The 12,066-nt window shown below is 47.4% G+C and overlaps 1 protein-coding gene across 1 annotated transcript; it reads left to right on the top strand.

Annotated features, from left to right (window-relative positions):
• The first annotated feature begins 4,002 nt into the window (after positions 1 to 4,002).
• On the top strand, positions 4,003 to 5,937 carry FAM181B (family with sequence similarity 181 member B). Its single transcript, XM_033121287.1, has one exon. It carries the CDS (start codon positions 4,207 to 4,209, stop codon positions 5,485 to 5,487), a length of 1,281 nt encoding a protein of 426 aa, XP_032977178.1. The 5' UTR covers positions 4,003 to 4,206; the 3' UTR covers positions 5,488 to 5,937.
• The last annotated feature ends 6,129 nt before the right edge of the window (positions 5,938 to 12,066 follow it).

Here is a 12,066-nt window from a genome sequence, read left to right as displayed (position 1 = left end):
AGCTCCAGCTTGGAGCTCTGCAGAGAGACCCTAATGCAGCCTGGAGCGGGGTCCCTCGGCCTCATAGGAAGTGAAATGTATTGATGTCAAAGCCACTCAAGTGAGCCTGCTCACTCAGGGTATAGGAGGAGGGGCCAAAGGGCCGGGCAGGAGCTGGCCACTGACTTCACTGAAACTCATTTCATTCCAGATAGAGCTCTTCCCCTATAGGAAAGGAGATCACGGAGGAAAGCAACTGAGATCACGATGGGGGTGGTCTACGTGTACATTTTATTTTATTTTATTTTATTTTATTTTTTAAATTTGGAAATCCCAAATAACAGCACAAGTTGGGGGTAAAGGAGAAAATCAGTTCGACCCAAAGAAAAGCAGTTCTTTTATATTTAAAAAAAAAAAAGGGATTTTTGCTTAAGCTACTTCCTGTTTTCCCTTGTAAATGCTTATATTAGCTAACTGTTAAAAAAAATTGTAAAACAGGTAAAGTGTGTTTCATGTCCAAGATCTTATGGACATATCAGGTTTGTCTCACTCCTTTGCAACTCACAGGATCCTAACTTTCAGTTTTTTCCTGGTCCAGTTTTTTCTGGGTAATGTTGTGGCTCCAAAAGACTGTAGTGCAGATAAGACCTCATATAAGTTCATTTTAAATTATGTACTTAGGAAAACAATGCAGTTCTTTGCACTGAGTAATAGTAAGGGCTCTGCAAGGGGCTTCCTTAGATGGACTGTGGTTTGAATCAGTAACTTTTTAACACAAGGCTACGTGTACATTTTAGTTGGATAGTGGAAACTTTAAGGATTTATTTTTTTTTGTCTGAGGTATAGAGCTATTTTCAGCAGGAGTTGTTCTTTGTTGCCTTGTTATCTATAGTTCCTGTAAACACCACTGCTTTGATAGGACCATGCCTCTTCCAGGCTGTTCCCAGAGATATTGCTTGTTTGCTTGGTATTCTCAAATGCACCATTTAAGCCTTAGCTCAAATGCTACCTGTCTATGCAGCCTTCCCCTACTTCTGTGGGCTGACTTGAGGATCCTTTTATTCCATCAACTATTGTATCTTTAGTTACTCCCATTGAGAAGTATCACTTATATTACAGTGGCTTGTTTGCATATGTCTTTCCGCTAGAAAGGGTAGGAATCATGGCTTCTTATCTCTGTATCCACAATACTACCACAGTGCTGAGCACATTGTTGGTGTCAATATCTTTCAGTTGAATGAATGAGTGACTGCATGGATATTTCATGTGTAAGGAGTAATTTTGTGAATTAGGCTATAAAACTTCTGAGCAATGAATAACTTATATTTGTATATGGAGTTTTATGGTTGATAAAGAACTTCTATTGCCATTATCTCATCGATTTTCACAATAGCCTGGTCAAATAGACTCACATTATTATTCCTATTTTATAGATGGGAACATTGAGGTCCAGAAGGTTAAATGACTTTTCTATAGTCAGTCAGATAATGAAAAGGTAGATTGGACTCCAGTTTCGATCTCTGGCTCTAATTCCATCACTCTCTCTACTATATTACACTGCCTTTTTTTAAGTTTCTACAATGCACAAGTATAGTTGCTCTCTTGCATTTGAAAATAGTCATTCATTTTGTTGGGGGACAGAGCAAATGATGCTAATTTTGTAGGGTGATGTGTTGGTAAGGAATGGGTGGGGCCTAAGGAATCAAAAACATGGACTTTTGTGGAGCTGCAATTTTGTGCCAGGAACTTTCATATATACCATCTCACAAAAGTCTTGTGTACTTGAGATGATCTCCATTGTACAGATGGAAAAAGTAAGATTCAGAGGTATCTTGCCTGTTACGTCATGTAATTCTCACAAAGACTCAGAACAGTTATGACCATTCCCATTTCTCAGATGAGGAAACTGAGCCTTAGGAACTATAAACGGACTTGTCCAGGGGCACTCATCTAGCAAGTGGCAGGCCAGAATTTGAACCTGGCTTCAACTAACTGCAAATAAACTTTGGTGCTTAGAACACAAATGATCTGGAAATGTAGACTTTTTCATATGAGTCTTTTCATATTGCATTGATTTTGAATATGATTATATTAGGGCTTAGCTAACTCTATGGAGATTAAGAGAGATTTTTTTCAGACTAAAGATGTCAATTAAATGTACTGTACCATGCAATCTGTGTCTGGGATTTTTAAGAGGGGCTCATTTGAAAAAGGTGAAAAAGAGAGTTAGTGTTCTTGGCTGCCAGACCCAGAGATCTATGGAATGGTCCTGTCGGAAGTGGAAGGGAAGAGCTGACATCCGCATCTGAGGGGTGAGAAACACAACTAAAGGACAGGCCCACACAATTTTTCTGAGTGCAAATGTCACCAAGCATGAAACAGACATTCCAATCATGGAGGACAAAATCCTGTGTGTGTAACTCAAATGAAAGGTACATTATAATTGAGCCAACTTGAATTAAAAAGAAATAAAAAGTTTCAGCTATGTTGGCTTGGGAAGTGCCTACTTTATCTCCTAAATGAAGAGTGTTCATCTGGCCTTTCTTCTTTGGTAAGTTTGTGCCTTCAGGGTGCTCAAATACGCATTTGCTACATCCTGGAAAGTGAGGCTTAAAGAAAAGAGTTTTGAAAAAGATGGTCTATATTTCCCCCAGGAAGACTCTGCACCTAAACTATGATAACTTACTTAGAGAACACTATCACACATACAGCATCTTCATATATGTGATTGCATTTAATCCTCATGAAGGCTCTGTGATAGAGAAGACAGGTAAGGGAACATAGTCACCCTTTTGTGTTTTGGAGAAATAGGAACAAATACTCATCACAGTTTATGGGACAATTAACAGATAAGGATTTTTCACAGGATGTTTCCTTTGAATATCACAAGAGCCCTATGAGATGAGCAACCTTATCTGCATTTAACACTGAGTAAGCTAAGGCAGAGAGAGGTTGGCTGGTTTGCCCAAAGCCATGTCCTCATCAAAGCAAGGGTTTCAACCCAAGTCACAAAGCTATTGAAAGGTGGGGCTAAGACCAGAACCCAAGTCTTTTCTGAATCATCTTCCACACTCCACCATATCGCTCATTTTCTCTATCCCAAGAGGACTGCCCAGGTGAAATTGGGTCTAAGTGAACTTCAAGGTGATTCTTGAAACACAATAGAAGTTTCAGGACAACCTGAATGGCATGACTTGTAGGTCCCGATCCACATTTTGTCCTAAGATGGCTGTGGGTTTTATACACACACAGGACTTTCTATCAAGCACCAGTTAGCTTAGTGAGAGCAACTCCTTTCTCCCTTGCCTCCTGCTGTGTATCTGCTTCTATTAAAAATATGGGCCACGTGTTGACCTCAATTTACTATGGGTAATTGTTACTTTGACAATCAAGGAGTAGAAGAAAGAGCACCACCTTGAGAATCCTGTGGAAACTGGAGTTAGAATCTTAGGACCAAAGTTAGAGCTTGAAGAGACACTAGTTTCCTTCCCCCAACTTACAGTTGAAAAAACCGAGGCCAAGAGAGAACACAGGTTTTGTCAAGAGTTTAAATGGCTCTGGAGTCAGACGAGACTGGATGTGGCTTTGGCCAACTCACTGAAACTCTCTGATGCTCAGTCTCTTCATGTGTTAGAGATAATAACATGTACTTCACAGGGCTATTGTTCAACGATTAAATGGAAAGCACCTGGCGTAAGCAAGGGCCCAGTAGCTGGGAACTGTTACTGTTGCCAGAGCTGGGAGTGAAACCCGTGTCTCCGGACTCTTACCTTCTCAACCTCAGGGAGAGTATCCCGTGCCAGAGTGTCGTTGTACAGGAAGGAGTTGGAGTTTTGAGCACGGGCCATCCCATCCTCACCTCTCGCGGCTGGAGACAGCCAAGAGAAACGCGCGGGGAGATGGGAAACTAAGGGTTAAGGCGAGGAGCTAGAGAAAGCCCATTAAACTAGAAAAGCGACCCCACCCCACCGCACCCCCGCCCCAAGGCGGACTAAGTAAGCCCCTCCCCTCCGCCACCGGGGCGGTCGCCGCGCGCTCGCTCCCTCCCTCCGCCCCTTGCTTACAAGACCTAATGAGCTCCCCCGGGAGGCCGAGCTGCGATCCCGGCCGGGAGCTAGGAGGCTGCGCCGCACGCACGGTGCCAGGGCCGGAGCCAGGCCTGGGCAGCGGGCGGGAAGCGGCGGGGGACTCACCAGCTGCGCCGCCGGCCGCGGGAGAGCCGCGGCGATGGCGGTGCAGGCGGCGCTCCTCAGCACACACCCGTTCGTCCCCTTCGGCTTTGGGGGCTCCCCAGACGGGCTGGGGGGCGCCTTCGGAGCCCTGGACAAGGGCTGCTGTTTCGAAGACGACGAGACCGGGACGCCGGCGGCCGCGCTGCTGGCGGGCACCGAGGGCGGCGACGTGCGCGAAGCCACCCGCGACCTGCTCAGCTTCATCGACTCGGCGTCCAGCAACATCAAGCTAGCGCTGGACAAGCCGGGCAAGTCGAAGCGGAAGGTGAACCACCGCAAGTACCTGCAGAAGCAGATCAAGCGATGCAGCGGCCTCATGGGCGCCGCGACCCCGGGACCGCCCTCCCCAGGCGCCGCCGACACGCCTGCTAAGCGGGCGCTCACCGCCCCCAGCGCTCAGACGGTCGCGATCCCGGCGCACGGGAAGGCGGCCCCTCGGCGAGAAGCGTCGCAGGCCGCAGCGGCCGCCAGCTTGCAAAGCAGAAGCCTGGCCGCGCTCTTCGACTCGCTTCGCCACGTTCCCGGAGGCGCCGAGCCGGCGGGGGGTTCGGTGGCGGCGCCGGCGTCCAGGCTCTGCGGAGCGGGAGCTGGGGGCGCAGGAGGGGACGCGACTGGCCCTGCAGGGGGCTCGGCGGTCCCTGGCTCCAGGAAGGTTCCGCTGCGGGCCCGCAACCTGCCCCCGTCCTTCTTCACTGAGCCGTCCCGGGCGGGCAGCGGCGGCTGCGGCCCGTCGGGTCCCGGCATGAGCTTGGGCGACCTGGAAAAGGGCGCCGAGACCGTAGAGTTCTTCGAGCTGCTGGGGCCCGACTACGGCGCCGGCACAGAGGCGGGCGTCTTGCTCGCCGCGGAGCCTCTCGATGTGTTCCCCACCGGAGCCTCAGTCCTGCGGGGACCCCCAGAGCTGGAGCCCGGCCTCTTTGAGCCGCCGCCGGCAATGGTGGGGAGCCTACTGTACCCCGAGCCCTGGAGCGCTCCGGGCTGCCCCCCGACCAAGAAGCAGTCCCTGACTGCTCCCCGCGGCAGCTCGACCTTGAACGAGCCCTTGCGCCCCTTGTACCCCGCCACCGCGGACTCTCCGAGCGGGGAGGATGCACCTGGTCTTTTGGCCTCTTTTGCCTCCTTCTTCTCAGACTGCGCTCTGCCCCCGCCGCCACCACCCCACCAAGTGTCCTACGATTATAGCTCCGGCTACGGCCGCGCAGCTTACTCCAGCCTTTGGAGACCCGATGGGGCTTGGGAAGGGGCTCCCGGAGAGGAGGGGGCGCACCGGGACTGACGCGAGGTACCCTCCCTCCTATTAGGAACTGCTGTGGGGAGCCCCCGCTCTGGGTCTCTCCTAAGCCTAAAGAACGATTGGAAAATGCACGTGGAGATGAAACGGGAATAAAAAATTCAATTAATAAAAGAAACAAGATAAAGAGATGAAGAGGACTTGAGGATTGTTTTAATCAAAGCCTCAAATGTTTTTCTGTTTTTTTTTTTTTTAAATGCCGTTGATAGGTTCTTACTGGAACAGACGAGCCAAGAAACCAAGACGGGGTTTGGGTAATAGGGTGGGGATTGCAGAAGGGGCAAGAGGTGGCTTCTGTAGCCACCTGTCCCCTCTCCAACTTTTCAGCAAAATGTCAGTGTATTTAGTGTAATTGCTCCTTCCAAACAGTGCCCTGGTTCCTCCCCTTCTTTTCCCTTTGAATGCATCATGAATTAAAGCCTATATTGAAAAGATTGGAGCGGAGATACGTTGTTATTAATTTGGGTGCTTTTGTTTGTTTGTTTGTTTGTTTGTTTTTAGAGGACGGCTTCCTGCGCGGTCTCTTTGCCTTGTTAGGTGAGAGTGTTATCGAGGACATGAGGCCCGTGGTCCACCAATGACCTCCCATGTGTTAGTCTTAGGTGTGAGTCTCTTCTCTGTCACTCTTTCTCACAGTGTTTTTTTCTGCCCCCTTCTTCAATCTCTTTATCCTTCTTCTATCCGTTTCCACTCAGCAGTGCCATTGCTTACTTTTCTTTATTTCTCTGGCCTCTCATTGCTCTTTCTGATATTTTTTTTGTTGGCTTTTCTTGCAAATCTGTTGTATAGGAGGCTTAAGTCTGGCAAACCTTGGGGTCCATTTATTTCCTTCTCCCATTCTTCAGCCACTTTGGGTGGGGGAGGCTAGGCAAGTTATAACCTCTTTGTATCTAAATTTCCTTATAGGAGAAGGTGAGGATGACGGTATTCCTCCACTTCTCGTTTCTTCACAGCTTGTTGGGTAACTCAGAAGGGAAATGCCTAAAATGCCTTGAAGCCACTGCAGTCAGTGCTTGATTGGTTCTGCAGGTATATCTATTTTATATACATACATAAGTGGTTTCCCCATGTGGAAGCTGTTAGGATTGTGAATCTCATGCTCTTTTTTGGCCCATCCATTTACCTGGTGATTGCCTTTTCCCTTATAAGCTGTGCACCCTACCTTTCCTCTCCTTCTGTTCCACTTCCCCCTCTGTTGATTTCTGCCTCCTTTGCTTCCTCACTTCCTCTACCCACATTCTCCCCTTGGAAGGAATAGTGAAGGGTGTAGAGTTCCCTGAAGAGCAGGTTTAATGAAGCTATCAGAGCACTGGAGAGAGGAATCTGATCTGTCAATCTGAAATTTGGGAGAAAGTGTTAAGCAGAGACATGTTTTAACCAGGCATGAAGTGGCCGAGAGGCACACAAGGCATCATCAGGAGGGCCGAGGAGCTAAGGAGGAAAGACTGGGTGAGAAGTGAGCAGCTGGAGAGGAAAAGGGGAGCCCTTTATGCAGCCCTGCCAATGAAAATGCAGAAAGAGACCAACACCCACAAAATATAAGGAGATGCCTGTTGATTATGATGCAAAGGATAGGCTGCCTCTGTTCAAGGCAGCCAAGATGGATTATAAGAATATTTACATGTGAGAAAGTCAAAACCCCAATATTACTGCAAAAGATTTTAAAATCCAGGTCAATGTTTACACAAAAGTACTGCAATATTTTTAGAAAGAATTTGTGGGGAAAAAAATGGGTATCCAGCCATGGCAGACAAAATTAAATGCTATCACTGAGTCACTTTCTTCTGAATAAAACCTTTCTGAAGAAAGCACCACAAGAAGTATAGCAATGAGTCTTATTAACGATGAAAAAACTTTTTTTGCAACTCAAGAAACTTGGTGTCTATAGAATTTCTTTCAAAGTGACGAAAAGTGATTAATTCCATTGTGTTAGCAGAATATTATTCAGCAGTTGTTTAATTTATCGAAACTACTTGATGAGTATCATCCAGTAGGAAAACAGTAATAACCCTGTGACAATTACAAAGGTACTGCAATGCTTTTTAATTTCCTCTTCCCTCTTTTCTAGCTTAGTAAAACAAGGTATCTCTCTCCCAGCTTCTTGCTTGCCATACCTTGCATTAAGAATGGTAATACCAGTATTATGTGTTTCCATGTGCCAGCCCTGACCTAAGCATGAATTCACTGAGCCTCTTAACAAGGCTCAGTGGTAGGTACTGTTGTTATTCCCATTTGAAAAGTGAGGCGGAGACAGGTTAAATAACTTGCTGAGAGCAAGTAGTGGCTTCAAGATCCAGATCTACAAGTGTCTTTAACACCTGACTTGCCTGCTACTTGCAAGGCTCTGCCGCGCTGTGTTAGTGTGTCTGATTCCCAGTCCTCTGCACTATGCTACCATCAGGCTTTCTCAGCCTCACAGCTGTTGACATTTGGATAGGATAATTCTTTGCTGAGGGGGCGGTCCTGTGCATAGTAAAATGTTTAGCAGCATCCCTGGCCTCTGCCCACGAGATAGCAATACAGTAGCACTCCCCTAGTTGTGACAATCAAAGGTATCTCCATGACCACATATCCCCTGGAGGGCAAAATTGCTGCTAGTTGAGAACCACTATGCTGGACAAATACATAAGCGGCCTCTGTGGGGTGCCTGGCACTTGCACACACATGATCTCATTGAATTCTTAGCAAGGCTTGAGCTTAGGTATTGTTATTATCTTTATTGTTATAGGCGAAAAGTAAGAAGGACCAGGGGAGGGTCTAAATCAATTAACTTAGCTCCATCTCATTTCTGCTAATTTACCAGCCACGGACCATCTATTTAATGGTATTGAAGTGCAGTCTTCCCATTGGCAAAACTGGGTAACTGGCATCACAAGGATTATCATGGGATTTGGCAGAGGGTATGTATAAATGCCCACCAAGAGGGAGCGAGTAGTTCTTAGTCCCAGGCAGCGAAGACTTGGCCTTATGTCAAGGTTCCAAACTACCCTGTTATCCAGAACGCTAAGAATGTGGTTTGGCCCCAGGTAGCCTCCAAATCGCCCCATCTCCAATTCCCTTACTGCCCACATTGCCTTCCAGTCTGAGCACATGTGTTCTGACCTTGCCACCTATCACAGCACAGTACGTAGTGCCCGTCAATAATAGTCCTGCCAAGGACTCAGTGTACTGTTGCTTCCTCTCATAAGTCATTTTTCTGCTGTGGCCTGTTAGGAAGTATTTTTGTCTCATGTTTGCCTGTAGATAATTCTCTTTAAGTGCAATGATAGATATTTTTCAAGACCAGAAATAGGATATAATAGTCTTGTAATTGTATGACTTTGGACAGTCTGGGGATCTTAACCTAATCATTCATTACACTGGAGGCTGTATATCCATGGCTGCCCATCTCAGCTGGACATTCCTTGGTGCCTGGAATGTGTTTTCTTGCTTCTAGATGGCTGTCCCAAGCCTTTGCTCATCTCTATTCAAGCCTCCACCCTTCCCTTCTCACTGCACGTCCTGACAAGATGGAGAACATCTGTTGTAATTCCCTGCATTTCCCAGACCTACTTTCACACATGAGTTTTTCTCTCCAGGAGGCAAGAGCAGGACCTTCTCTTTAGAGTTCAGTCTCTCAGAAAAAGAATCCACCCATTGCCTCCACCTCACCTGCTATTTAAATCTTAACCATTTTGAGACTGAGGTTTGCCAACTATCCCAGTTTGCCTAGTACTGTTTCAGTTTTAGCACTGAAAGTTCCAGATACCAAGACACTCTTCAGTCCCAGGCAAACTGGGTCAGTTAGTCAAACATTTTTATTAAGTCTCTCCTGAGAGTAGGTACTGTGCTAAGTGGTGGGGACATGATGATGAGAAAGATGGACATGGAAACAGGCAGGGTCCCTGCCCCAACAGAGCTTCTGGTTAGCAGCAAGCAGCAGCAATAGTGAGTGAGGAAGGTGCAAGAGAGTGGTCATATGCCCTGTGGAAAAGAGAGGGCAGGACAAAACAAGCATTTGCAGAAATTTGAAGTGGGCCAGCGCTGGCAAAGGTGTGGCAGGAGCCCACTCCTTACTGCTGTAGTCACGGAAGACATTACTAATTCAACAGGGTACTCTTGCTCTGCGAGCCTGCATTTAGCTCTGTCTAGTACCATCTGTCCAGGTGAAAACCTGTTTTCCATCTGGCATTTGGTCAGGGCCCCAGAACGGATCCAGTGCTGGAAGACTGACTCACATTGTCCAAGTTCAAAGTGTAAATCATAAGTCCTCTTGATAATATGCAGCGAGAACCATAAACATAAATCAGTTCTTGCCTGACCAGGAGTATCCCTAAGTATCTACCTACACAAAAGACCTGAGAATCAGAACAGCACACAGTGAGCAGAGACTTGGAGCAGGAGAAGTAGTATAACTTACAGGGACAACGCCACAATTTGGGGACAACTATGGCTTGGTTACTTTTATGGTCAATTAACTGCTCAAGCACCTACTACCTTATTTGTATAAAGTCTTAGTATCTCTCCTCCTACAGTCTTCCCCTCTCCCCAGAGCTAGCCAGAACCCTGGAAGCTTCTACAGTCCAAAAGACATAGTCCAAAAAAGGGACTCAGGCTGGCTTTGCCATTCAAGTGAGTTTAGAACTGAGGTGTGATAAATCTGCTACTGTCACGGCAAGTCATGCAACTCCGGATCACAGAGCTGTAGAGATCGTACACACTGTGGAGCGTACACAGCCAAGAAGGTGAGCAGAAACTAAAATGCAACCCATGCTTACTTTGGTGCTACCTAGCAGTGCACTCAAAGGAAGGGGAATTTGCACAAAGGCACAGTATAGGTAGTTCTGGCCCTGGGGGTCACCACTGAAAACTGGTCCTACTCAGAAGAATAGACATGCTGGAGCACTTGCTCCCATTTGCAGAGAAGGCCCCATGTACATTGCGGGAGGATGAGCTCCTCCCTCAGGACCAGGGCCCAGGAGCACGGGGTCAGAACTGGTTCTGGCACCTGTCACCTCAGGTCCCCAGCAACACCAATGCTTCCTTTCCTGTCTTTCTAATATGTACCTGAATCCATCAGCATTTCCTTTTAAACCTTTTCCCTGAACTATGGGTATTACAGTCTACATGATGATTTCCCCCAAAAAACTCATATATTGAAATGTGATGGTGTTTGGAGGTGAGGGCTTTGGGAGGTGATTAGGTCACAAGGGTGGAAATCTTATGAATGGGATTAGTGCCCTTATCAGTAGGCGCCCGAGAGCTGGCTCAGTCTTTCCTCCAGGTGAGGACACAGAAAGAAGACAGCCATAGGTAAACCAGGAAAAGGGCCCTCACCAAGAACCAACCATACTGGCACCCTAATCTTCAGCCTCCAAAACCATGAGAAACAAGTGTCTGTTGTTTAAGCCCCCCAGTTTGCGGTAATTGTTACAGCAGCTGAGCTAACACAATGGGGCTCCTTACTTTTAAGGGAGGCTGCCTCAGTGTTCACAGTTTATTTCCTGTTTCTAACTGTCCCACTCTAGCTGCCAACTTTTGTTATTAGACAAGAACTCTCTGCCTTCTGGTAGATGCCCTGTGGGTGGGTCCTAACTGCTTTCGTTAGGTGGTCTGAATGTTGAGAAGCATCTTTGGAACCACTGGAACCAGACAGAACTGAGTGTTAATTCCTGTGTTTCCTTTTTAACTGTGTTACCTTGGGCAGATTACTAAACCAGAGCCTCAGTTTTCTCTTCTGCCAAATGGCAATAATGATATCACATAGGGTTGTGGCTGCATTAAATGACATAAATAGACACCCCCACATTATATAAAGACCCCTTTTTAAACAGTCACTATTACTGTTACCAACATTGCTCAAAGAGCCTTCAGTAGAGAGCAGAAAAAGAGTCTTGGACTTCCCGATTCCCTCCCTTCTCTGCATCCAGGGAGGAAGGGCTCTGGATGCCCCAGGATTTTAATCTCAGGATTTAAAAGTCACTGGAGGCTCTGGCACTGAAAATGCCCCATCCCTCCACAATGACACGGAATCTGTGACTAACCGGCCCCTTCACAGGAGCTGGTTGGTAAGGAACACTGGCGGAGGGAGCCTTTACTCCGGAAGACAAAACAAACACCACCACCCCACCCCACCCCACCCCACCCGGACTCCTGCACAAAGGACTCACAGCGGTGGGGCAGGAGTGGTACATCTTCCCAGCATGCTCTGCGTGTCTGGCCCTTCTCCGGCGGGAGGAGGCCTCCTTCTGAGGGCCCGATGGTGGGTGGTCAGCTTGTACCAGGGAGTCCCAGAACACGGAGTCCGGGGTGCAGAGTGCTGCTCAGAAATCCGATCTCTTAATCAATTCTGCCCATCACAACAGGATTTCAATGCATGGGGAGGAGAAAGTGGCCCAGAGAAACTGGGGACACTTTTGAACAGTAGCCCAGAACTTGGACAGAATCTGAATCACCTTGGCACAGGACCGGGTCATGGGTTGCCGCCAGAACATTGTAAGAAAAGCCATTCTCGCCCACACAATGTCATGAGGAAACAGGAAGCACTGCAGCATGACTTTAATTACTTTCCTCTCTCTGAGCAGG

Source organism: Rhinolophus ferrumequinum, chromosome 11, assembly GCF_004115265.2.
Source record: "Rhinolophus ferrumequinum isolate MPI-CBG mRhiFer1 chromosome 11, mRhiFer1_v1.p, whole genome shotgun sequence".
NCBI lineage: Eukaryota > Metazoa > Chordata > Mammalia > Chiroptera > Rhinolophidae > Rhinolophus > Rhinolophus ferrumequinum.
The sequence above is the reverse complement of the archived record's forward strand: the minus strand, read 5'-3'. Positions and strand labels throughout refer to the sequence as shown.